Source organism: Crinia signifera, chromosome 3 (genome assembly GCF_055691185.1).
Source record: "Crinia signifera chromosome 3, ASM5569118v1, whole genome shotgun sequence".
NCBI lineage: Eukaryota > Metazoa > Chordata > Amphibia > Anura > Myobatrachidae > Crinia > Crinia signifera.
Window position 1 is genome coordinate 255,325,514 of NC_139219.1, and position 27,259 is coordinate 255,352,772.

At 42.5% G+C, this 27,259-nt stretch overlaps 2 protein-coding genes across 4 annotated transcripts in view; one reads left to right on the forward strand and one right to left on the reverse strand.

Annotated features, from left to right (window-relative positions):
* Positions 1–310: 310 nt before the first annotated feature.
* GMPS (guanosine monophosphate synthase) lies at positions 311–26,192 on the reverse strand. 2 transcript variants are annotated; one of them, XM_083177894.1, is made up of 17 exons: positions 25,804–26,192; positions 18,669–18,834; positions 18,307–18,488; positions 17,199–17,313; positions 15,457–15,554; positions 14,980–15,083; positions 13,763–13,956; positions 13,356–13,521; positions 12,486–12,637; positions 12,153–12,326; positions 11,684–11,789; positions 8,430–8,545; positions 8,142–8,267; positions 5,363–5,478; positions 4,442–4,572; positions 1,988–2,160; positions 311–907 (listed from the first exon to the last, which is right to left on the reverse strand). In XM_083177894.1, the coding sequence occupies exons 2-17, from the start codon at positions 18,675–18,677 to the stop codon at positions 806–808; spliced, it is 2,064 nt and encodes a 687-aa protein (XP_083034020.1). In that variant the 5' UTR covers positions 18,678–18,834; positions 25,804–26,192; the 3' UTR covers positions 311–805. The 2 variants fall into 2 exon arrangements, with proteins under 2 accessions (XP_083034020.1, XP_083034019.1); XM_083177893.1 differs by lacking the exon at positions 18,669–18,834 and having other exon boundaries at positions 25,804–26,190.
* Positions 26,193–26,308: 116 nt separating this feature from the next.
* Positions 26,309–27,259, forward strand: part of SLC33A1 (solute carrier family 33 member 1) — a 28,160-nt gene continuing 27,209 nt past the window's right edge. The window contains exon 1 of one of the 2 annotated variants that reach the window (XM_083177895.1): positions 26,309–26,480. The gene's annotated coding sequence lies outside the window, so the exon portion shown is untranslated. Of the gene's footprint in view, positions 26,481–26,576; positions 26,750–27,259 lie in introns of those variants that run through there. The other variant, XM_083177897.1, reaches the window with a different exon arrangement.

Consider the following 27,259-nt stretch of genomic DNA (forward strand, 5'->3'; position numbering starts at 1 on the left):
TTGTCCAAACGGAAATTTATTTTACCTCATTAAAACAGAAGAATCCACTGATGACTTCTCATTCTACAAACGTGGGTTCCCTCTTCTTTTGTGCAACTCTTAAAATCTCATGGTACAATTGTCACCACTGTGCAATTCGTTTGCATGTGAGAAAATTACTTCATAGATTGCTTCAGTACCCCCATCAATTATTTTTCACATCTATGTATCCATGGGTTAGGATTTAAAACATTTGTATCTTCTGAAAATTGCACTTTCCCACATTTAACCTGATAAGTCCCATGAGCAGCAATTCCCAGACATCTGCAACTCCATTTGGCAAAATATTTATTTATAATAAATCTGTTCAAAAGCAGTTGGTCACATCAGTTTATCATTTTACATTATCGGCTATTACAATGGTTTTGATTAATGTATATAAATGACCTGCCTTTTTTGTACATTTTACAAAAGAAAACAATAAAAAAAGAAAAAAAAAAAAGCAAGTAAACAAAATGAAACAGCAACATAATAAACACATGGAAAAAACAGGCAGATTCCGTTAAGACAAAAGGCAAAGCAAGATGAGTTGTTTGCACTCAGGCAGTTACTGCCATTATGGTTACCCGTACAAGTCCTCTGCCCCGATTAAAAGTATCAACCAATGCCATTACTTTGGGTGCAGGCTCTGCAAACGGAATCAAATATCATGTACAGTAGCAGCTCCAGTCAATTGAACAACAGTACTGCATGTCAACACTGGGAATGGTTTCTGATAGAATTTCAAGCTGCACACAGTACTTTTAACCAGATCAAAAAACATTAATTACTCCCATTCAGTAGTTCCTGGTGGCTTTGATGTCAAATCGTACATGACCCGAGAGATTCCTGGGATCTTCTTAATTTCTGTCACCATCTTCAACACAACCTAAAAACCGATTGGAGAGATTTGAACATTACATAATGCCCAATAGTGGTACGCAATTGGAAAAGTCAGCATTCTAAATGTACACGCAGTGGTTGGCAGAAACAATAATACCCTTTTAACCCCTGCCCCTTACTTGTGCACCCTTACCACCAGCGACATATAGCCATAACCGAAGGAGCATGCTCCTGTGACCATTAAGGACTGGCTGCTTCTAGTGATTTATCACCCACAACACAACACACACAAAAAAAAAAAAACAGCAACCATTTAGTCAGCGATACTGCCTAAAATAATCCTGTGTGTACAGGGCTTAATTTCAATAAATCTCAAAATGAAGTTAAAAAAATGTCAGGAGTCTTTAGAAACGCATTCGATAGACTAATTAGACAACTGGACATTTTCAATTGGTTTAATTAGGACAGTAATTAGAAAGGTTATTGGTGCGATAATGAAATGTCCTCAAATTGCGGACACTAAACTTTTGTTTATTTATGCACCCCAAATGTAATTATTTATTTTATCAAAACATTGCTTTTCATTACTTTTTTTTGTTTTTTTTATAAAGAAAAAAAAAACGTTTAATGGGCCTAAAATTACCCAAAAAATTTTATTCCCTTTTAAATTTTTTTTGCCATTTTATTTTTTTTGCAATCAAATAAAAAGTTTGCTAATTATCATTCATTTGAATAATGCTCAAATCAGCCATTTTATTTTGGCATGGTAATATATGTTTTTTTTTATACCCATTTTTTATTTTATTTTTAAAGGGGGGAGCGGAATCTAACACGTTGGTCATTTTTCTAGAAACGAATGGACAAAATGGATGTGACATGCATGGTCATTTTTTTATTGCAAGAATCTTGCACCCTATTGATTATGCCCCTTGATTTACACTGGTTTCCGTGATTGCATTGAGGAGTATAATAAACAAGTAAATCCTTAAGCCATCTGCAGCCACCTTCCAAATATAGCACTTACTGTAGCACTACCTGAACATCTAACCAATAACCCACAGAGCTTGCACTATAGTAAGTTCTGTACCAAGTGCTGTGAAGTCAAATAGGGCAGGAAATTAAATACCTCTACTGGAATCTCATTGCCTGGAGTTGCAGCAATCCCGGTCATGAAATCGCTGGTGATAAATGTGCGAATGACCACAGACCTTTGACACGACGGCTGTTTTTGTAAGGGATCACGATCAAAATGAAGTGGTGTCAGTATGACTGGCATCTGGCTTATTTTGCCGGCATAACCTATGTAAAAATAAAAATGCCAATTAAACTACTGAAATGCCAGGTATATATATATATGACATATATATGACATCTCTCCATACTAACAGCAGTAATGTTATTTACATAGTGCACGTGTGATGATTGTGCACTCACTTGGTTATTGTAAATGCTTCGAAAGCTAGTAAGGCAGCTAATTGTACATGATTGTTTCTGTGAGAGAAAGATGAGTTTCACTTGCTGCCAACAGTGTTTCGATGAAAAGACACACACACACAGATATTATAAGATAACAGTACAAAAAGAAACCTTAACAATTAAAAAAAAGATTAAAAATAAATCTTGACTTCCAGAGTTCTGCAGTCAGGTATCGTAGGTTTGTGTTTAATCAGTTATTAAACTATGTAGGACTTAAAAAAAAACTGCATATGTTTAAAAAACAAACAAACAAAAAACAACATTAAAAAAAAACGGTACTTGTTTCCTAGCACGGCCACAATCGCGGGCATCGGGTGTCATTTTTAGTGGTATACGACGCGACCGACGCGATGCCCCCGATTTTCCCATTGAAATGCATAGAAAAAAGTCAAAATCGCGTCGGTCGCGTCGTATGCGGCTAAAAAAGGCTTAAATGGTCCCGACGCGATGCCCACGATTTCCCCATAGGAAACAATGTTAAATGGCTCAATGTACCCGCGATGCCCCCGATTTCTCATAGGGAACAATGTTAAATACCTCAATTTCACCAAATCATCATAGGGAACAATGGTAAATGGGCCAGAAAGCCGCCAAAAAACCCCAGAACAGTGAAATGTCCCCCCAAAAGTAGTTTACGCCACCCCACGATCAACGCGAACCCGAAGCGTGGCGAGCGCAGCGAGCCCGCGAGGGGCGGCGGTACGCGTCCTCCGACCTTTTCATACCCCCACAATCCACGTCGGCGTGGAGTTGAGAATAGAATAGTGTGGCGAGCGCAGCGAGCCACCTAGCCCGAAGCGTGGCGATACCTTCACAGGTAAACGCGTCCCTTCGCAGGCTTCACAGGTATCCGCGTGCGCTCGCCACGCTTCGGGCTCGGTGGCTCGCTGCGCTCGCCACACTATTCTATTCTCGACTCCACGCCGACGTGGATAGTGGGGGTATGAAAAGGTCGGAGGACGCATAACGCTGCGCTCGCCACGCTTCGGGTTCGCGTTCATCGTGGGGTGGCGTAAAATACTTTTGGGGGGACATTTCACTGTTCTGGGTTTTTTTGGGGGGTTTATGGCCCATTTAACATTGTTCCCTATGATGATTTGGGTAAATTGACCCATTTAACATGGTTTCCTATGGGAAATCGGGGGCATCGCGTCGCGACCATCGCACCCGATTTTTTAGTGCTTGCGATGGCCGCGATGCCCCCGATTTTTCCTCACGATGCCCACGATCATGATAGTTGTGGCCGTGCTAGGAAAAAAGTACCAAAAAAAAAATTGTTGCTTCTTTTTACAATTTAAACGAGTCGAATGAACAGAACAAGTTGTATAAAACTACTATTTATAATGAAATTATTCCTAACACACTTTCTAACCCCAGTGAGGTTGCAAAACAACTTGATAATCATCAAGAACAGTATTATTATTTTTTTGTTAACAAATAAAAATTTGGTTGCAGTATTATTGTAAATTTAATTTATTTCATAGCTCTGTACATTCCAACAAGGATACAGTCTACTGCTGTATCATCCTGGGATCATGTACAGTCCAAAGCAGAGGCCCTGTTTTTCAGGATGAGTAACCAAGTCGCCAAGTAACACTTCATCCCTTATCTGTGCTGTTGTCTGCTATTATAAAAGGGGATTATCCATAATGCAGAGAGAAGACCTGCTTTGCTGAGAACATAACTTTTCTCCTAAGGCCATTCACAGAGCAGGTTTCTGATTCACTAGGAAGTCCAGATTTGCCATCTCAAGATGGTGCAATCGGAGGATCATTGCGGAGACGCTTGATATCCCAGCAGCCTCCGAGGACTAGTCGCCAGTACACAAATTAATTACCTTTCTAACTCCACTCTTCACAGAGCTGGACCCACAGCATGAGAGATCACCACCAGAGCCCTGAATACCAGATCACCTCACCAGAAAAGTAAACATGAATTGCTACTTAACTATAGATCATGTCAAACTGACGTGATATACAGTCAAACATAACAATTCAGTTCTCACTTTCTTTAGGAACAGACCCCAAAACAAGCACTGCATAGAGAATCCAAGCTGGCAGCTCTCAATCTGACTAAACTACACAACTCAAGGGCAGCAACTTACCAGACTCTCTGAGAATATTATGGGCCTCAAAGTCAGCTTGTCGCAAAGTGCTAAGCACACCTGTTGTTAGAAAGGTAGGCGTAACATCAGTAGGAGGTTCTTTCACTGGTGGTCCAAACACATATACAACTCTAAAATGAAGAGGTAAAGAAGGTTAGATCTAATAGTTTGTGGAAGGCAAAAAAACAGGTTTAATATCTTCCCTTGGGCAAAAGGCTGTGATAAAGATTAACACAAGGTAATTGGGGGAATGTAATTATTGATGATAGATGTCATTTTCTATTCAGAAACAGCATACTGCAACCAACTTTGGGTATTCACCCACATCCCACTGATATGCTCAGGAAGGGCTTAATCAGATTGGCAGATGTGTGTGCAGTTGAGCATTACAGCAGATGATGATGAAATATATCCGCCCCCCCCAACGGACTCAGATATCTAGCAGTTTGGCTGGGGAGAAGAAGTGGTATATATAGCCACAATTCTAGATTATTAAATATACATCACCCCAGACAAACCCAATAACATCCTTCCCAACAAACAAACCAACCACAACACACAGATTGAGTGGAGTGGGCCCTCAAGCTGTGTACACATGCATCGATTTTTGGCTATTTTCGATTAGATTTTGCTTATAGAAGCAAAATCTAATCCACATCTAATGGTTTTTAGGACACTTTCGATTCGATGCACGCTTCCGTTTTCTCAAAATCAAACAGAAAAATCGACTGTGCAGCCAAGGAAATATCAAATTCGATCTAGTAAATCGAATGTGTGCAATGTACCATGAATGTAAATCAAATTCGATATCTAGTGCAAAAGTACAGATCTAATGCCATATCTAATAGAAAATCGGATCTAACATCAAATCTAAAGCAAAACGAAGTGTGTGTACATAGCTTCACACAGAACTCAACATACCTGTTAATATTGTGGCACATTCGTGGGATTAGCCTGGCTAAGTACATGAGGGACTCCCAGTGTGGGGTATCCTTACTAGAGATACCACACACATAGCTGTAAGAGCGACAGTCACCCTGTATAAACACAAGAACATGGTCACCCATCTCTCTGCAGCTGCATCACACAACCCACAATGCTTCATGTAAAATATGCCAATTAGGGTAAAAATTTATTTTTCTCCAAATAATCAACAAAACACATAGGAACAGGTGAAATTTCAGAGATCAATATAACCAGTAGCCAAAGTGTGATGCTACTGGGTCATTCAATGAAATATAGGACACAATACATAAAACTTTTCATATAACATTTTAATATATTTATACTGCTAAATTCTACTAATGAACTTAATGTAACTGTAGACTCCTATGTGGGAGAACTCTTAAGTATATATAAATGCTTTGCTTACAGCGTGGTATACAAGTCTCCCAGCCGCAGCACGTCATAGCGCGGCATTTCATGGTGTATGACACACCACGACAATCCACTGTTTAACCACTGGGTGGCGAATGCTCCTTAGACAAAAACTACAGCACTGAAAACGATAGTCAGTGGATGGATGGTTATCCCTGATAAGCCGGCCAATCACATTCAGGCAATGTATACGGTCACTCGGCTGGGCATCTCCTCCCAAACTTGATTTCTTTGCTACAGTATGCCCCCGAGATGCATTGGACTCTAAACCGCTATTGAACTTGTAGTTACTATAGCATTGACGCAAACTGGCACACATACAGTACTGTAACGTTGGTGATTAAAAGACGCAAGCTCACCATTTCACAATGCAAGTTCAATTCATGTTCAATAATGCCTGGGGGCACTGTGGTAAACGCTCTCCATAGCTTGGCACCTGGCTGTATAGCAATCTCTTGCACAACATGACATGCAAAAAAGGAGCGCCTGCATCCATAAATGGAACAAGTGGGTTAAGGCGATGCTTTACACAGCTGTCCCGTGTTAGAATCCTGCTTGTAAACCATTGTTATTTTATCTTTCGTGAACTTGTAATTTTTCAAACTGGCACACTTAACTTTGGTGGTTAATAAGCACCAGCTCAGCATTTTGTGACATGAGCTCAATAACGCTTGGGTACTCTGCTGAATTCTCTTCATACTGTAGCTAGGTACCTCACCCCAAACATCCATTTCTGCAGTACTGTATGCTACAGAGTACACTGTATGCCACCCAGCTGCATTGTTCTTGTACTGTGTGGAACAGGCTGCATGGTTCAACAGTCACTCTGCTCGGTACCTGCTCCCAAGTTGTAGGTCTATATTACTGTATGCCCTAGAGCTGCATTGGACTCTACTGACCTTGTAGTGTACCTTACTGTAGCAATGGTGCAAATTTGCACTCGCCTCCTTGGAGGCAGCACTACACTGCTGCATTATTATAGGTTAGTACCACTGCTGCTTTCAGTGGTCAGGCCCATTGCCCACACATGTAAGAGGTAGACACATAATGGTCTGTTAATATTGCTACATGTCGGGTTCACATGAGCTAGTCAGTGCAGTCTTCATGTTACCACAACATGAGCTGACATTTCACTTGTTGACTGAAGTTGCAGGAGAGATTTGAAATTCTTATTATTTATTTATTAACACTTTCTTATATAGCGCACACATATTCCGCAGCACTTTACAGAGCATATTTGAACAATCACATCAGTCCCTGCCCGTGGAGCTTACAATCTATATTCCTACCACATGTACACGCACACACAGACATTCTAGGGTTAATTTTGTTGGGAGACAATTAGCCTACCAGTATATTTTTGGACTGTGGGAGGAAACCCACGAAAGTACGGGGAGAATATACAAACCACGCACAGTTAGGGCCATGGTGGGGATCTAACCCATGACCTCAGTGCTGTAAGGCAGTAATGCTAACCATTACACCATCCGTACTGCCCCATTGATTTTAGTTAGAGCGTTCTTTGTCAAGTCAGTAGTTTTCAGGCCTGTCACACGAACGTATACAAATTTAACAGTGGTACACGATGGGTGTGTGGTCAGCTTTATTTTGCAGCATCACGTTTCAGGTATGGAAAGTCTGGGGGTATGTAACCTAATCAGTGGGTTACCATACATTTGAAAAGGCAATAGAAAGCCTGATTTAGCATATATTGGTGTGGCAGTTTTAAATCAAAGCCGCAGTTGATCAGGGCATCTGACAAACTGCTAGTTACTAAATGTACCCCCTAGACTCATTACCGCTACCAAGATCACAACCCCTGTCAACAACCCTCATCAGCTTTCATCTATTTTCCAGTTCATAAGAATGCCATATTAACGTGGCTTGAATTTGTAAATAAAGGTTGATAATTCCTTCTTGCAGACTGCGACACCATTATAATTGATACTGGGCAAATCTCACTAGCTTATGCTTTAAAAATTCTGTTGCACTTTACAATAGGACACAGTGATAAAACAAACCAACAGAGGTAGGAGGGCCATGCTCGCAAGCTTACATGACAAACCATCAACCAAATATGCATATTCTCAAAATTGTAAAGGAAAAAAACAAAAAACGACAACATTGTTATTGCAAACATACAAAAGTTCAGCAAAAAAAACATTTTTTTTTAACCTTGGTGTAATTACAAAGCTGTATATAAAGAAGCAGATTCCTTACCACCAACTTACCTCATAGATTAACAAAATAAGCAGACTTATTTAATCAAAATGTATATTTATTCTGCAAATTAAGCTTTATAAAAACCCATGGGAATACACACCTGCACTCCGACCGTCTTAATAGGCAACAAGAAGGCATTCAGTGAATGTAGACTAGTGATCTGCATAAGCTTCTCCTGGTCCTCTTCTGATGTGCAGGCTTTGACTCTTTGTAGGAGTGTATGAGGCTGCAGAGAGTAATGCAAGGTTATGGACAGAATTCCAACAACAACTATAGGAAAAACGTTTTATTCTGAAAAAATGCAATTATACTTTAAATGAATACAAAAAATATTAATAACGTTAACTCTTAAAATGTAATCTCCCTTCCAACTAACCAACCAACTTACCTTTTTAACACTTGCAGAATAATCGGAAACTATTTTTAATATGTTATTTGTTTCAGGAAAGTCTTTGCAGACGTAAGGCTCTTCGGCACATATAACTCGAATCGCTAACCCTGGACCTGAAGCACAATGAGACCAGATTAAACTATAACAAGCCGCAGTGGAAGTTATACTTAAACATTACAGTATACTAAAAACAAAAGCAAGAAAAGTGGGGTGTGGACAATAAGCATAAAACTGGCAACAAAAGCATAAAGCACAGACAACATTTTAAACTAATTTGGTGAATGACCATTTGTTAGGACATTCTAAAAATTGCTTAGTGTGTACTGTACGCACTATATCACTAGTGTCTTCCTTTGAGGATATCAACAACGCATACACCTAGATGAGGCCACTGATGATATCTTTGCAAATTTGCGCAGTGAACGCACTATACTGTTTGTTCGTGGGTTCAAGGGAAATTATTGATGAGATTGTATTGTTTGTGAGTCGTCTAGTGTGTACCCAGGATAAAGCTGTAACTAGATGATGTTTGGAACAATTTTGCCAATTCCAATGGATTGTAAAGACAAAATGTTCATATCGTTCAGTGTGTATCCTCTATGTAGCTGACTAGGTGTGCTGCCGCGCATTGTCAGTGGCATCCTCCGCCATCTGCACATGCACTACGGAGGAAATCGCAAGTAAAGGCTATCATGCGGAATGCAGCATGACTCGGCAAGCGTGCATGTAGTTGCTCAATACTGACACCTCCGCCAAGTCCCAATCGCTGCAATGTTGCTGGTTACAAACACTGGACCTTATTCTTGTCCACACGCAATGCTGCAAATTTTGCAGCGCTGCATGTGGGGATTCAATGAAGCCCGCCAGTGTTCTCAGCTGCCCACCCCCAGCAACCACGTCACTGCAGAATTTCATGAAACGCTAGGTGTTTCTTCAGGCGGAGCCTGTCGCCGCCCCACACCCACCTAGCAGTTTGCCGTGCCCGCATGCACCAAGCATATGCACATGCGCAGTAGTAAAGCATTGCTCCCCGGTGCGAATGCACGGGGTAGCGAGTGAACCAGAATAAGGACCATTGTGTAAATGTGCATCCAGCATCAAAGTACAAACCAACTCATAAAGCATCCATTATGAAAGTTTTGTAATATGTAAAAGGTTTCCATACCTTGGTTTTCAATTTTATGTACTTGATATTTTATAGCAAATTTATTTCAAGTTGTTCTTTAAATCTAATTCATACCAACTACAACACAATCTTCTATAAAATACCAGATGCATGTACCTTGTTCATCACCACTTTTGCAAAGTCCAGGTAGATCACGTTTACAGCATATCGCATATCAAGGTTCTTGCTGACTTCCACGTACAAACTTATTAGGTTAGTTTGGCAAGAATTTTTTTTTTTATTATTTACAAACCCCATGTTGGTTTCTACTGATTATACTATGCCCCTCTAAATAATTCAGGATACAATCCCTTAAAATTCCCTCCAATAATTTCCCCACAATGGTTGTTAAGCTCACAAAATTTGCAGGAACATCTTTTTTTTCCTTTTTTTTGAATATTGGTACTATTTCCGCTATTGTCCAGTCCTTTGACCCCATACCACTGAAAATGATCACAAATGGAACACTTTTTAACACTTGCTAACTCCTCCCTCAGTTCCATTAGAACCCTGCGATGAATCCCATCTGGCCCTGGTGATTTGTTTTGACTTTGCAAAGCCTCCTGTGGATATTAGAAGGCAGGGTCATCAATGGTCTGTACCATAGATATAGTAATAGTGTAGAGTAGAATAAACAGAAAGCACTGCCTGAAAAAGCTCAGCCACATTCATAAATGATTTTACCAAGTCATGTCAAGTAACAGCAACTTATTTTTCCTTTATGAAAAGTTTTCAGTATTGTATATGAGCTTTATTTGGCCAGTAGAAATAATGTTGCTACTATTGCAATTTGGGTAAGGATTACGGTATATAGACTGACCATCAACTGGTCAACTGACAAAAAGATGACATGCAAAGAAGGAAACGTTTTTTTGTTATTTTAACCCTAACCAACCCCCCTGGCAGCCTAACCCTAAAGGCCTCCATCCACTACTGTGACTTCTAAGGGAAGAAGTCGCAGCCGATCCCCCTTGAGCCACCTGGGACTGCATGCGATATATTGCATGCGGTCCTTTTGCACACAATTCAATTCCCTACTCCTGGTATCCGATGGATCGTTGGTGCAGCAGTGACCATATCCGATCCAGTGAGCACAGGACTGTGCATCAGATCGGAATCTGAGGTTAAACACTTGCGATTTGAGCCCTTTTCGCCCAAATCGCACTAGTGGATGGGGGCCTTAACACTCCACCAATTTCCTAACCATGGGGTTCCCAAACTCTTTAGAATTATGTCACCCAATAATATCACCCTTAGGCCAAAAGTTAATTATGGAGAAATTAAATAAATTGTATATTTAATCAAATAGTGTTTATATAACATATTTAGGTTTATTTATGTAGGGAGGGACAGGATTTTCTTCTGTTTGAACACATGTTAAGATTGGCAGCCACAACCGCTGGTTTTAACTTATTACTTTGACAGTTATTCATATGAATTGGTCCTGGTCCACCAACCCGAGCCACCCTAGGGTGCCACAGCACACAGTTTGGGAACCAATGGCCTAACCCAACACGCTCCCAAGTACCTAACCCTAAAAAGCTATAAAAAAAACTTTCACTTTGGCCAACCAGGATTTGGTTTGCTTTTACAATCTTTTAACACTGGTGTTTCACAAAATTAACTACAGTAATTGGCATCGCAGTAATCACATTGAAATATCACTCTAACCTATAACAATATTGTATGAATACAACAGGTGTCTAACATTGACCTATCCAAGTGCATATTGCCTATTTCGACAGACATACAGATGGGGCGCCTCTCAGCCTGCACCGCGGTTCGCCAGTATGCCCCCGCTGGCGAGCTCTGGCAGAGAGGCGCTCCATCTAACTGGCACATGTGTACGTCTCTCGCGCGTCCCAGTTTCTGTGAGGTGGGGGGATGCGAACCCTGCCTGTCCCCCGCTTCAGGGAGACGGGCAGGGTTATGAGGGGGGGGGTGTGCGGGAGGCGATAGACGGGGACCTCCGTCGGAATAGGACGCGCGAGCATCCCCTTCCGGCGGCTGATTGTTGGAGATACGACCGCAAGACTCCAGCTGAATGAACATGCAGAGAAACAACTGCACAAGCAGATTCTCTTACCAGGGAAGGGATGTCGGCACACAAGATCTTCCGGCAGCCCGAGCTCTCGTCCTAACACTCGGACTTCATCCTTGTGAAAATCTTTTAATGGTTCTATTACTTTACCCTGCAGAAAACAATAATAATGTGCTGTTATACATCCAGTGAAGGCAGCACTCTAGTCACCCAAAAGAATGTGACAATTTTTTTTTTTTATTAATAACCAATCTTTTTCATGTATTTGTTAAAAACTATCTACTGACACTGTACGTTATAACAGACATCTGTCTTTCTTTGATTAAAAGTATGGTTTAAATCCATTGAGACTAACTCCGAACTAGAAGATGATACTTAATAGCTCAATTCTACAAGACATCTGTGAGGTGCCAGATAATCATCTACCCTACCATAAACACGGTTAGCCGATTACAGAGGGGTTCTGTATCATCTGCAGTTACCTGGGATCACATGACTTTCCATATAATATTACCTCGTCCCTCAGCTTTCTGATGAGCTCTGTGTCATTGTGATGGGTTTTTATAACTTCAGCTTTAACACTGCAAATCAAAGACGCACTTTCAATCAAATCTGGTCGCAATGTTCCTTGCGCAAGGAAAACCTCTTCAGGGTTAAGGTTCAATTCACCAATGACCTCATTCGCGATCTGTAAGCAAGCGAGCATTCAGATATCAGGTTACAACCACACAAAAACCTTCACATTGATGTTAAATACACAATAAGGGCATTGTGGAAATGCTGGCAGCATCTTCATGCAAAAGCTCAATTACACTCAAAAATCTTTCAGCGCTCAGTAAGCACACACCTTCACAAAGGTGTCCCCAATAATCTTCCTCTTCTCCTCGGGGTTTGTAGTCATGTTAAGGGTCTTGCTGATCCTTTTACGCGGTGTTCTATCCTCGTCGGATATTGGCAGAGTCGTCGTTCCATTATAAAATGAATGTGCTGCGTTCACAACTGTTGAAGACACATGTTGGGGACCACATAAGTGTCCATATAAAGGGTTCTACACAAACTATTAATTTCATATTTCTGAGAATATACAGTCAATTATAGCAATGGTAAAAAATACTTATTAATTCTTCTGCATAAGAAATGGCGTTGATTAGATTTTAAACATTATACACTTGATAAATGCTTTAACTATGGAGTAATGCAACTTATTACTCTATAGGGTCTTTTCGCTAAGCCTTGGAGAGAGATTAAGTGGATGGACATATAGGGCTGGATGTATGAGTTGCCGTTATGTGGGAGAATTGGCATCAGCATATATCATGTGTGTGTGATGTGTGTGTGTGATGTGTGCTGAATGACAGGGAAGCTCTGCGCACCTGTCTATATCATCGCTGATATCGCAAAGATAGCACAACGATATGCTGGGCAATGTATGAACGCAACCTGCAGCTATCGATTTAGACAGCTGCATGCATGCTTGCCTCCATCACCACAGCAGGGGCAGATGCCCCTGGCTGCAGCCACTGCCAGTTCCAGGCTGCATTGGAGATTTTGTAAAATTAGTGAGACCTCGTACATGCCCAGCGGAGCTGGCCAGGAGTAGACACCGCAATAGGCTGATGCAATGTTAATTTTATAAACAAAAATATTTAAAACAGAGTCTGCTAGCAAAGCAATAATAGGATTATACTTTAGTTTCCGCCTCTAAAGAAAGACAAACCTTTGACTTGGATTCCCAGTTTTTTCAGGGCTTCCTCTACAGACTGACTCTCCCTTTTGCGCATAAATCCATTGTCTATGTGCACCGCGATGACTTGGTCTTGATTTAAGGCTTTGTTCAGAAGAGCTGTGCAGACTGTAGAATCAACACCGCCACTCAATAGCACCTGCACAACAATTACAAGGTTCTACATTAAAATCAATGAAACCATATCAATTCTAGAATGTGAATATTTGCAAATCACAAAAGTTTTTTCTTTTCTTTTTGGAACCTTCAAATACTTGAAAGACAATGTAGATCCATGTTAAATTAATACGGTTCTTCCGCCTTTCTATTTGCATATGTAAATGACTGCCTATTATTGTAACCATGTCACATTGGGATGTCTATGAGTACACAATACTCACCAAGACCTTCAACGAGCCAACCTTCTCCTTAATTTCCCGTATACATTCTATTTCTCTGTTCTGTACGGTATAAGTACCACTGCATCCCGCAACATCGTACAAAAAATTTTTCAGCATGACTTTGCCATTTTCTGTCAGGCCCACTTCTGGGTGGAACTGTACCCCATAAAGCTTCTTGGACTCGTTTGCTATTCCTTTTCGGGTAAAAAAGGATAAAATTGTAAAAAACAAACAAACACTAATTTCTCAGACTATTGTGGGTCTAAAATTTGTATAGATATACTTTTCAAGAAGCCTCACGCAGATACATTTCATTAGTTTATTTATAGATACGCTAAAAACATGTACTTAGACAATTCAGCTGCGTATTGCTGAAGTGACAATTATAGCTGCCATGAACAGAAATCAAAAGGAAGAAAACGGCAAATTAGGCCATCTGTGTATTGAAGTAAGTTTTCCATATGCCAGGGATGGGGAACCTTCGGCCCTTCAGCTGTTTTTTGACTACATATCCCAGCATGCCCTGCAACAGTTTTAGCATGGCCAAATAGAAAAACTGTAGCAGGGCATCCTGGGATGTGTAATTCAACAACAGCTGGAGGGCTGAAGGCTCCCCATCCCTGCATTATCTCCTCTATACTCACTTTCTAGATTATCACAAAGTCAATATACAACAGAATAGACAGGTAAATCCTATATACACTCTACGAGGGTATGTGTACAGTAACTACTATGTGCCACATGGGGGAGCCCTCACTTCATGAGCCTTCTTATTCTAATTGGCACATAGCTGCATGCATAAATAGCAAACACTTGTCTAATAGGTTTATGGTGATTCTGCAAGGCCCAGTGCTGCCCTCTCCGCTGATAACTTTGGTACGGTCACATGTCTACTTACATTTATGTGCTGCATGCACTTTTACTATAAGCTACTAAGATTCTGGGGGGTATTCAAACTCCCACCGCAATTCCTGATGGGGGAAATAGCAGCAGGGCCCTATTTGATTTCCGGCCGCATTTCGCGGCCATGCCCCCTTTTCGGCGCTCGGCAGGCGGGACATTGAATCCCATCTGCACAAGCAGACGTTGAGCCGTCCGAAAACGGAACCGGGTCACGGCTGAATACCCCCCTTTGAATTGTAGAAACTAGTGCACATAAGAGGTCATCGAATGAATACACGCAAGCAATGACTTTAAGGATAACCTGAGATACATACCTGCTACTATGTTACCAGACTGTGCAACTACCTTGAATCCATCAGCTACTTTGTCTACACTGTCTCCATGCGTCAACAACACGACCTCCTCCTTCTGCAGCCCCCTGGAAGCAAAGTTCAAACTGTTATAGAAGCAAAAGCAGTTTACCTGTAAGAGGAGAGAGAAGACATCTTCATGGACCGGTTAGGGCTGGGCTAAGCTTTGCTTTTCTGTAAATTCTAAAACAATAGTGGCTGCACTAGGTCTGGTGGCATTCAAAGGGTTTATTATGGACTTTCAGCATTCACAGCATGTCAAAGAACCCACAGTACATCATCATAGGAAGGGGGTAATGTAGCAGTAAAGGTATTCATATAGATTACTAAGCAAGTCTTGCTAAATAGATACTATTTTTGGAAGAAAAAAAAAATCAGAGATCAAACATTTCAAACCCTACCCACTCTAAGTTGTCTACTTATCTGTAAGTCCTTTCTTACCTGAATAAAGAACACGAATTATCAATGCTGATACTGAACACTCCATCTTCCCTCACATTTTTCTTATGGACACTTCCTCCAAATACTTTATTCATCATCTGCAGATAATAAGGACATCTTATGGTTAGACGCAGAACTTTGTACTTTTCTCATCACTTTCTCCAACTTTCTAGAAACAGATGATAAGTTATGCTCCACCCTAGGTGGCAAATGCACTGGTAAACCAGCACCACTGTCATTCCTCCATGCAGAAACCCAGCAGGAAAAACACCAAGCCACCCTAGATTCAAGCCTCTAACTCTGCTCAGACACTCCTTCATCCTTGGAAAAACTGATTTAATAGTAATTGAAGAAATACTTTTTTCTACTTCAGAAGTTGCAAGTTAGGGATGAAAAGCTAGAACCGTGTTAAACCTACACTGAGGTGATAAAGCCAGCATTCCCAACCTCTCTCCGCAAGGCACACCATTCTGCTTGTGAATCAATCCCATATCTGTACTATATAGGGCAGTATTCAATGAGAATTTTGACGATGTGCAGCGAATCCTGTTTAGGATTCGCTGCACATTTGCCACTGCCAACCGCGTTCCGGAGCCTCGCCGGCTCCAGTATTCAACGAGTCAGGGGCTCACTGCCCCTGACCGGCGAATTTTAACTCCTGCGGCGATGCAGCAGGGAGCCTGAGGACGGCGGCAGACAGGGAGATGGAAGTCTCCCTGCCCCAGAATATTTGTGGGGGGGAGGTGGGCTCCCCGGGAGCCAGGCAGCACAGGCTGCCCCCCAGGATAGCCAACAGGGGACCAGGTATTCACTGCACCCGATCGTGCATATGTAATGATCGGGTGCAGTGAATATATGAATATCTAATGAGCGGCTCGGCTCCCGGCCCCCTGCTGGCTGCTCTGTGTAAAAAAAAAAAAATATATATATATATATTTTTTTTTTTTAATTAAATATATATTCATGTGCTTACAGCCTATGAATAAAAATAGCATGCCCCTCAGAATAAAATTCCTGATTTTTTGACACCAAATGTAAAAAACAAAACACTTTATTTTAAAAGTTCACATTCCACTTCACCATAAAAAGATAGCGAATGCTACTCGGTGAATCATGGTGATAAAAACCTTGAAATGTATTCGCCACCTGGTCATTGAATAGGGTAATTCACCGTTTTAGTAAAAAAAAAAAAAAAAAAAAAAAATCGCCTTACAGCACGAAAATAGCACAAAATCGCCATAAAACATGGCGAATCAGCCTCATTGAATACTGCCCATAGTCTTGCCTGACGACTATTGTTCTATTTGATTTACACTACACGGGAGCGCGCATTGGGATAGAATCTGCACCGAATGCAGAAAAACCATTTGATGCCATTTCGATTTTCTATTCGATTTTGCTTCTATATGTAAAATCGAAAATCTTCCCTATATCACTAGTCCTGCCTGTAATATGCTCTGTTGCCAGGCTAAGTGTACCTTGTGGCATACTTTGGAAGATTTTGAAGAAATATACAGTACATGGCCAAAAAACTTGAACGATTTGGTCCTGTATCATCAGCCCAACCAATGCCACACACCACAGAATTATTATCACTACAATTTATTTATAAAGTCGCCACAAGTGTTGTAAAAAGGGCATACAATAGAACAGTACAAGTAACAAAGAGCACCATAATCCAAGACACATTACAGCTTAGATGCCAGGGTGTAATCAGTAAACTAATCCAAGTTACTACTTACCTGCATGCCATAACAGATCCCTAGAACTGGCTTGCCAATTGTAAATATAGCAGAATCAAACCAAGGAGCGTCTTCTGCATACACAGAGTTCGGTCCTCCTGATATAATGATAGCTCTGCAAAAATAAAAAATTTTGAATATATTTGATAAAATACATGACCAGAAAAGGTATTACAAATGATTGTATATTTGATTAAACTGGCTAAATTAATAATAATATAAGTACAGCCATGTCCACCCTTTTGCTCTTAATAGCTGTAACTAGCAATTATAGGGACAGCAGCTACATCAATGTTATCAGCCACTCAGCATTTCCACTAGTAAGTGCCCTCTCTGAAGTGCCCACATTATAAATAGCATGGCTAGCTTGTACATTATTCCACCATTTGCAAAATCTATTTTAACGCACGAGCCAATCAGCTGTGTTTGAAATATGACAGTTGTAAGTTGATTGGCTGGTGCTTTATCTCCAGGTTATCTCTTCGCCAGACAAGCGGCTCAACCAGGCCATTGTTTGAGAGACAATCGTGCAAAGGGTGATTGAATGACACAGACAACCCCCCCCCCCCCACACACACACACACACACACACACACACACACACACACACACACACGGATTAATCTTTATACACAGTAACTGGCCTCTCACTCATTTATGTGCGATTTGAAAAAAAAATAAAATTTACGTGGAATCACTCAATTTTTTTGTATTGAGAATTTCAAGGACCCCTCACTGCAACTGGACTGACAATTCAGCCTGACAAGAACAGGATGAGGGAAGACAGGAGACCATCGTAGACAGCCGAATCTCCCCCCCTCCCCCCCCCCCCCCCAAAAAAAAAACAAGGGTATCAGGAGCTTGCATATCAGTGGTAAGTTAAAATTAGGAACAAGGTGTGCAAAATTTTTTGCAAAATGCCAGACCTAATTGAATATTCCCCTAGAACATTGATTTAAAAGTTTGGTAACTCTGCAGGTGCCACAATTTATTTGTATCATACAAAACATGCTTACAGTTTATTACAGACTGGCTGATTTCATGACCTTCAGAATAAGGATTAAATGGAAAAAGAAGAAATTCCCACAGAGATTCTGTGCTCTCTTACCGGAATCCTTGCTCTCTGATGGCAAACGCTGGTGTTTCCAGTGGATAGATTTCAGACTGCACAAAGAACTCCCGAACACGCCGGTCTATGACTTTTCCATACTGCGCTCCGGCATCTAGAATCACCACAGCCCCTTCAAAGTGATGCTGCCCATCCTTTGTGTCAGTTCCGGCTTTGACCAGCTGAAAAGACACAGGAATACCAAATATACCATAATGTGATCACATTAAATATGGAAAGAAATATATTCCTAGAGATACTAAACATTACTTACTAACATCTGCCAACAACACTATGCAAAAAATGAAACGGAAATCAACTACCAAAGAATAAGGCTGCACACAGCAGCGCAGTAAGGTTACCTTTGCCATAATCGTCAGGAGGAACTTATGGATGAGCTATACCATCCACTGCAGGACTGACAGTGCCACTAGTTGCAGCTGTGGCACAAGTTTCTAGAGAATGTGCGTGCATATGATTTGCATGTACAATTGCCTAGGAGTTGGAGGGGTGTTAGTCCAGTCTGGTCTACAGATAAGAGCAGAAAATGTGATTACTATACTACATAGGAGGGAAATGTGTAATACAGAACACTGGCAATTCTAATGGCTTTCATGTGACCAGAAGACATGAGTGCAAAAGTAAAAGGGGAAACCCAATAAACCAATCATTGTGATCGCACTGTGAAGTAATTGAATTAAAAGCAGCATAGAAGCCTCAAGAGTAATGAGACGGGTTGAAGTCATGCCTGTGACCATGGGACCACATGAGAAGTGCATGGATATGCTAATGTTATTAGCAAACACTTCCTGCCCTGGTCACATTCTGCGGGCAGACACATTCACATTCATAAGGAACTTTCACATAAGCCACAGTGACAACATATTATAACTCATGCATGCACGAAGATTCCCAACTACTTCTACTACATACTGCAATACCACTTCGTATATTCATTTTACTACCTTGGTCATACACATTAGGGTCTTTCAATGGGGGGAGGGTTTATTTGATTTCACTCCTTATAATAATAGAATAGGAGGAGGACCAATCAGAAGCTGCAATCGTGAGTGTGTCTCCTCATTATACGCTCTCACTAGCAATGCAGTTGACAGCAGCTGTCTGATGCACTACACAGATATTTCCCAGGTATTGTGCACTTCTCTTTTACCAAATAGCCACAGGTGCCGCTGTTTTGACAACATGCGCAGAACCTATGACTGGACAGAACACTCCCTCTTCAGCAAATGCTTTTAGAAAACATGCCATCAGTAATACCCCTTTTCCACTAGTAAATATAACCCTGTTTTATTTTGGCCTACGACACATTCACACCAGCACTATTCCCGGGTCGACCTGGGAAGCTAGGCTGGTGTGAAAGGGGCTAACCAGGAACCAAATTCCTTGGCAAGTCCCTGTATTTCTGGTGTGAAAATAGATATAAATGGTACTGCATTCTCCATAGATTACAATTAAAAGAGGACAACTCAAAAATGTGACTATTACTACACTTGTGTTCCTGGAGAAACTAACTCCTGCAGACACATAATAGCCACTGCTCCAAAACAGATACCACGGTTAGAACAAATACACTACACTCTAGACCTGGGGTAGCCAACCCTAGTCCTCGAGAGCTACCAACAGTGCATGTTTTGCAGGTCTCCTCACACAATCACAAGTGAGCTAATTAGCTCCATCTGTGTATCTTTTAAAATGTATCAGTGATTAAAGAGTGCAGCAGCTAGGTTGTATGGAAAATGTGAACTGTTGGTAGCTCTCGAGGTCTAGGGTTGGCTACCACTGCTCTAGACTTTATTTACGAAGCAGTGTATCCCAGGGAGGTTATGCAGTCATTAGATCTATAGTGTCTAGGTCAGGGGTGGGGAAACTTTTTTGTGCCAAGGGCCATTTGTATTGGGCAAAAAATCCTTCAGGGGCCATATGTAAAAATTTCTCTTACAAATTGTCCTGCTGCAGCCGTCCCACACTCCAGTGGCTGCCGCTGAATAGGACTGACAGTCTCCGGGTGCTGCTGATTAAGAGGAATCTCGCGAGAACTACCGACCTCTCGCGAGAATTCCCCTGTACTTGACTACCGGCAAAGCCGCTGGGCGGGCCAGTGAGACCGGCTACGGGGGACGCATATAGCCCCTGGGCCTGAGGTTCCCCACCCCTGGTCTAGGTCAACATGATTTAAAAAAAAAAAAAAACCATAGTGCTGACATGTGTCAACAGGCATTATATCATACCCTACCATCCTCTACGGCGTGGCGGGAGAATATAATAGTGCCCAAAGCATGGCAAGCGTATGCGGTACTCTTATACTAGGGGTGGGCAACATGTGACCCACAAACCTATCCTGACTGGCCCTCTGCCCTCTACCAGTGCGCAATGACAAGCATCTCACAGTGCCACTGAGGAGAGCTTGGACGCGTCATTTGGCAGCCGGGATATATTTTGTGATGTCCGACACTGGGCGGCGTGTGGGCAGAGCCAAAGCGCCAGTTAAAACTGGTGTGCCACGGTGATCCCCTCTTGTGCGTTGGTTGAGCCCCTCCCAGCTTCTGATTTCACTAAAGAAAATCCCGGCCGGTTGCCCATTGTATCTTTGCACTCCCCTGTTTTGCTCTGTTACTGAGACGGCTGCTACTTTTCTCTGACCTTGCAGCTGCCTCTGCCCTCTGCTATGGTACAAGTGAAAGCTTTCGTACAGCAGACTGCTTCTTTGGCTGAAGCGGTGTACATGCATGCAGCAGCAGGATGTTGTCCTCCTCCCCATTTACTTGCTGTGCCCACAGCTAGGATGACGATGCTCTGCGTGCCGCACAGGCTGGGGCTGGAGATAAAGTAGGTGTGGCCACTGCCATGACAGCCATACACAGCAGCTCAGCCGTGCCACACATGCGGGAGATGTGCATGACCTGCTGCGCGACTGCACTGAAATTATCTGACCCGGTCATTCTGAATTGCGGGCAGATACAGACCCGCGGAGCTTTTCAATCACTGCGTGGTCTACACTAACAGCGATATATAAAACCATTGGTACTTGTTTCCTAGCATGGCGCCCGTCGGGTCCCATCGCATACCATAACTTAAGATATGCGATGGGACCCGATCAGACCCGACTAACCCGATTTTAGGCTTTTAAAGACGTTCCCATACAATTTTAAAATTGCATCGCATGCCATTACAATGGCAAGTGATGCGATTTTACATTGTACAGCCACCCTGATGGCTGATTACAATGTTAAATGCCCCCCAGACCCGATTTTTAATTGTATACCCACCATGATGGTTAATTAGTATGATAAATGCCCCCCCCCCCCATTGTTAACGCCACGACAAATGCCAACCCAAAGCGTGGCGAGCGCAGCGGTATGCGTCCTCAGACCTTTTCATACCCCCACTATCCACGTCGGCGTGGAGTTGATTTTATATAGTGTGGCGAGCGCAGCGAGCCATCGAGCCCGAAGCATGGCGAGCACAGCGAGCCCTGCAAGGGGACGAGAAATACATATGAAATTATGCGCGTCCGCTCGCCACGCTTCGGGCTTGGTGGCTCGCCACACTATATAAAATCAACTCCACGTGGATAGTGGGGGTATGAAAGGTCGGAGGACGCGTACCGCTGCGCTCGCCACGCTTCGGGTTGCCGTTGATCGTGGCGTTAACAATGCCCCCCGCATTTGACATACTAATTAACCATCATGGTAGGTATACAATGAAAAATCGGGTCTGGGGGGCATTTAACATTGTAATCCGCCATCAGGGTGGCTGTACAATTAAAAATCGGGTATAATCGCATCGCATGCGATGCGACTGATTTCACACACCCGATGCCATACAATGTAAATTGGTGGCGCCGTGCTAGGAAACAAGTACCCAACCATTTTCTGAGTGATTTATTGAAGTCACTCAAAGTGTCTGAATATCTCTGTGCATTTAGGCCTCTTAAGATTGTGTAAACCGCTTTATGCCTATTATACCACTTTCAGACACATTGACAAAATCCCGGGATTTTTCACATGCACAATCCCAGGACTAGCGTATGTCTGAATGGCTCTACCCAGGATGTTAAGTCGACTAAAATCCCGGGTCCTGCGCACCTGCAATGGACCCGGGATTTTTAAAACTCGGGATTGAACCGGGTTTAAATCTCGAGTAGTATGTCTGAAAGGGGTATCAGTCTTAACGCTAAGCTGATATTTAAAGGGCAAAATGCGCCCTGCTTAAAACAGGCTGCCAGTGCGGTGTCATCAGGTATATAGATGTTGTGTGCGTTTATTCATCCTAGCAGAAGTAATACCTATGGAGTCATTCTCACAGGAGACGGATTGTTTTGGAACCTACTCTAATATCCCAAGGATGTACAGTAACTCGCAGACACAGCAGTTATCACTGGGGAGGCCAATCCCAGGATTGGTGGGATCACGGGATTTGGGGCAAAAAGGCTGGGATTTGAATTCATAGATTGGAGCCTCCAATTACAGGATTGAGTTGAGCATGCTCACATTTCATTTCAGGGTAGGCAGAGCTGAACAGTGGCACTTAGTACAGATAGATTACGGCATGGCTGTGTGTCTGTGTCTGACTTTATAGAGGTCACACTTGCCAGCCCATCTGTTTACTAGTAAAGGAAGAAGAATTATTGGATGGGGCACCACACCACCACTGACATTTGCATCACAGCAGCGGTCTTAAAACTACTTGCTGACAGAATCAAAGTAGTAGGTCACCCCAGGCATTTCACGGGAAGTTGCACCCCCCCCCCCCCCCTCTTCCATGGGAAGATACTGGCACTGTGACGTGACCAGTCATCTAAAGGGAGCACCGTGGGAACCCAGGCAGATATTACTGTTTATCTTACCTTAGCACATAATAAATGTTTCCTATATACATTTCCTTACCGTGTGTGTGTGGCATGATATTGTAACACACACACACACACACACACACACACACACACACACACACACACCTTCGCCAGTCAAGCACATCATCAAGATCTTTACCCTCTTCCATACATTATAATCTGCTATGCTGTATCAGCCAATACAATACCAGGATTGAGATTTTTTTAAATCCCGAATACCGGTATTGGCCTCCCTAGGTATCACTATTGCTATCACTTTGAATTACATTTAATGCATAGCAGGGATAATCATGTAATAAAATAATTATCCCAGCTGTGATGTATAATGACACTGATTTTTAACACATATTCCTTAAATCCTAAACCAATAAAACAAAAATGGGTACTTGTGAGTAATCTGGGCGCCCGATTTCTAAATCGGGTCGGATCGGGCGCATCGCATCGCATGCGACCATCGGATGCGATGCGATGACCCGATTTTTCCATAGGAATCAATGTTAAAATGGACTGAGTCCATTTTAACATGGAATTCAATGGGAAAAAGGGGTCCTTTTCATACCCCTACTATCCAAGTGGGCATGGAGTTGGATATAAACCTGTGGCGAGCGTAGCGAGCCCCGCGAGGGGACACAGAATACCGTTCGCTCGCCACGCTTCGGGCTCGGTGGCTCGCTACGCTCGCCACAGGTTTATATCCAACTCCATGCCCACTTGGATAGTAGGGGTATGAAAAGGACCCCTTTTTCCCATTGAATTCCATGTTAAAATGGACTCAGTCCATTTTAACATTGATTCCTATGGAAAAATCGGGTCATCGCATCCGATGGTCGCATGCGATGCGATGCGATATCGCATCGCATCTGATTGTATGCCTTAACTTAAGGCATACAATCAAAAAATCGGGCGCCCAGATAACTCATAAGTACCCAAAAATGTATTTCATAAAATAGCTAAGTGGGGTTATATTTAAATCTCAATAGTAAAAGTTTTTTTGTGACAATTTTCTGCCATTTAGCAGAAAAGCAGAGTCTCAGCAGCGTCTATTTGATAATAAATGTAAAGAACCTACTGCAGTTTAAAGATTATATTTACTAAGCACTAGATTGTCATACCCCACAATTTTAGCAGATTATGAATGCCATAGTTAAAAGGGCAATAATAGTAACTGCAAAACCAGGTTTATTATGTAATAAATAGTATTGCCCTTTTAAAACTGGAACACAAAATCTGCCAAAGTTGAGAGTTTTGACAATCTCTGCTTAGTAAATATATTCTATATACTGAAAAGATGCAAATGACTGGAAAATCTCCCCAAAACTCAGATAATTTGCTCATAATTTTTGTTATCTTCCAAAAGTTTTTACACATCTGCTTTTATTCTAGGGGGTGTATACATGAGAAATGCTGGTCACATTTTCACATTCACCGAAGCGGCAAAGATTACTTTTACATGTTATTGGAGAGCGTGGAGACAAGAACCCAATAAATTCTAAAAAGTGAGGAGTGGATGGCGTTTCCCCTTTAAACTTTGTCAGGTCTGCCACTGGTGTAGAATGCACATGAAACATTATCATCCTAAAACAGATTTATGAACCACAACGTTAAGCACATTCGCGTGACGTGTCTCCCAGACTAAATGCACTTACACAAAAATAGCCATGCAATGCCACAAAAGAGCATTACGCTGCAGTTTTGCACTTCAGAAATAACTTCTACTGACCAAACAGAACCTACTTTCCTTCCCCCACTTACAAATGGAAGGTTAAAAGATAACAAACAATTCAGTAACACATAAAGAAGCGAATACTAGATGGGCATTTAAACTCTGCAGTTTGTTATTTAGTAAAAAATAAAAAAACAGTCACTAGTGTTGACAATTCTGCCTCCATTTTTCTGTGCTAAAAACATTAATGCATTGCAAAACCCATCCATCCATCAGTGTGCATCCCAAAGGCATCTATAGAGGCCAGAGGAGAACATCTTATGGTCACAGACTGACCATATATCACATGAGTTGCATACAAAAATGCATGCGGAGCACATGTACAACGCATATCCCCACCCATGCTTTGTAATGAAACCAGCAATAGGTAGGTGTGCAGCCTTATAACAGGGTAGACTACACTTAATATCATTCATATCTAAAATACAAAATAATGGAAGAAATAAGAGGACACAGAAGTATGAGCATGACACAGGCTACAGCCCCCTTACAAAGAAGGCAAGTGTCCATTGCCCACCTCCTCAAGGTAATGGGGACACTGCAGCCTGGCATCATGCCCCTGGCACTGCCCACGTGTGGCACTGGGCATTTCATAGGTCACTGGAGAGCAGGAGAGATGGCATTATGTACCCTGATCCCACCACAGGTCTCCTGCCTAGGCATCAACACAGGGGGCACTCCCCGGGCACAGTGATGGGCACGGCAGCCGTGCTACAGACTCTCATGGAGAGGATGGCTCTGTCACTGTGCCCCGGCCTCTTCTCCCCAGCTACACCTTAGCCCACCCTGCTGCTATCAGCAGACACAAGGCCTCGGCTGGTTGTGGGCTTGTGAGCCCCATGCCAGTGCCGCCCTCCCCTACATTCGCCTCACCACCAGAGCCCCCCGCACCCTGACTGACCTTGGAGTCTCCGTTACACAGAGCCATGGGTGGCCGCGGGGTGAGCGGCAGGTTGGGGGGGATGGCTGTGTGGGAGCTCGGCTTTGGTTTGGCGCCGGATAGAATGGTGGTGGCGAGTGTGTGATCCGCAGTCTCCCCGCCTCCTGCGTTTTTTCCTACGCCAGGGGGAGCCCCAGAGCAACCGCCGTGAGATCCACTATTGACGCAGGACTGGAGGCGCCATCTTACATCCTGGAGGAACCGAGCATTCGCTCTTGATCGGTTAGTAATAGAAGCCGGAGGACAAAAGATGAGAGCGTGAAGACACTGTGTGTGACCGTGTATCTCACACTGCACTATGTAATTCCTGGCTAGTGCAAACGTCACGATAACAAGTTGTACTGCACACATCACATGGAAGATGCTAAATTACTGCACATGGGCATTTATGCCATTAACAAAGATGGCTTCCGCTATCCTGTTAGCGCTTGCGTAGTTGTGCGTGTCAGGCCTCGCTACTAGGGCAGTTAGCGCTGGATTGGGGGGTGATTAGTCCTTCTGTAAAATACGTTCCTCCGTCAACAAAACCAAAGATAACTAGTTCCATGCTGGTTGAAGGGTGAGGAACTTGTTCTAGGGCGGACAATATTTTCCAGGATGGCCGGTGAAAGATGGTAGTGCTGAGCTGTCACATACAGGTAGGAGAGGGCGAGGGTTGCTGCTCCTGTAGTGTGCCAGACACACTGACTCTGGGGTAATGCGCTAGCAGCCGCCGGGGTACATGCTGTATCACTGTGCAGCATCCAGGCACAGCCGGCAGCGCTATGTAACCATGGAACAGCTCCGGACACACATGCAGTCATGTGGCATCTATCACTGTCTAGCACTACTCACAGAGACATGTCTCAGTCTACACTGAGCAAAGCAATGGCTGGTTCTGCTTTTTCCTGATTATTTTTTGTGCGGTGTGAGTAGCCACCTACCTCTGTCACATAGGAACAGTACTGTCACTGCACACTAGTACACAGCATCCACCATTACTGATTATTTTTTGTGCTGTGTGAGTAGCCACCTACCTCTCTCACATAGGAACAGTACTGTCCCCGACACACTAGTACACAGCATAAACCATTAGTGATTATTTTTTGTGCTGTGTGAGTAGCCACCTACCTCTCTCACATAGGAACAGTACTGTCACCGCACACTAGTACACAGCATTGACCATTACGGATTATTTGCAACTTGCTATTGGCACTGGCTATAGTGAACGCTTATGCGCACTTGCGCAAAACCATTTATCATTAGTGTTTTCTATATTGTCTCATTTCACATTGTGTGAGATCAGAGAATTGATATTAAGGTTATGGATATTATAATCCATTCATAATTTTTTATACACCATTCCGATTTCTTTAAATGCTAAACTTGTTTATTTACAATTATTTTGTTTAAAGACATAAATGCTTTCATTTTAAGT

Bases quoted from the DNA above. Each gene is read 5' to 3' on its own strand.
- GMPS (XM_083177893.1), bottom strand. From the start codon at position 25,830: ATGGCTCTGTGTAACGGAGACTCCAAG. The intron at 18,489-25,803 runs GTCAGTCAGGGT...GTGTCTTTTCAG, and splicing joins TGTGTAACGGAGACTCCAAG to CTGGTCAAAGCCGGAACTGA. The intron at 11,790-12,152 runs GTAATATTATAT...TGTTTTCTGCAG, and splicing joins TCAGAAAGCTGAGGGACGAG to GGTAAAGTAATAGAACCATT.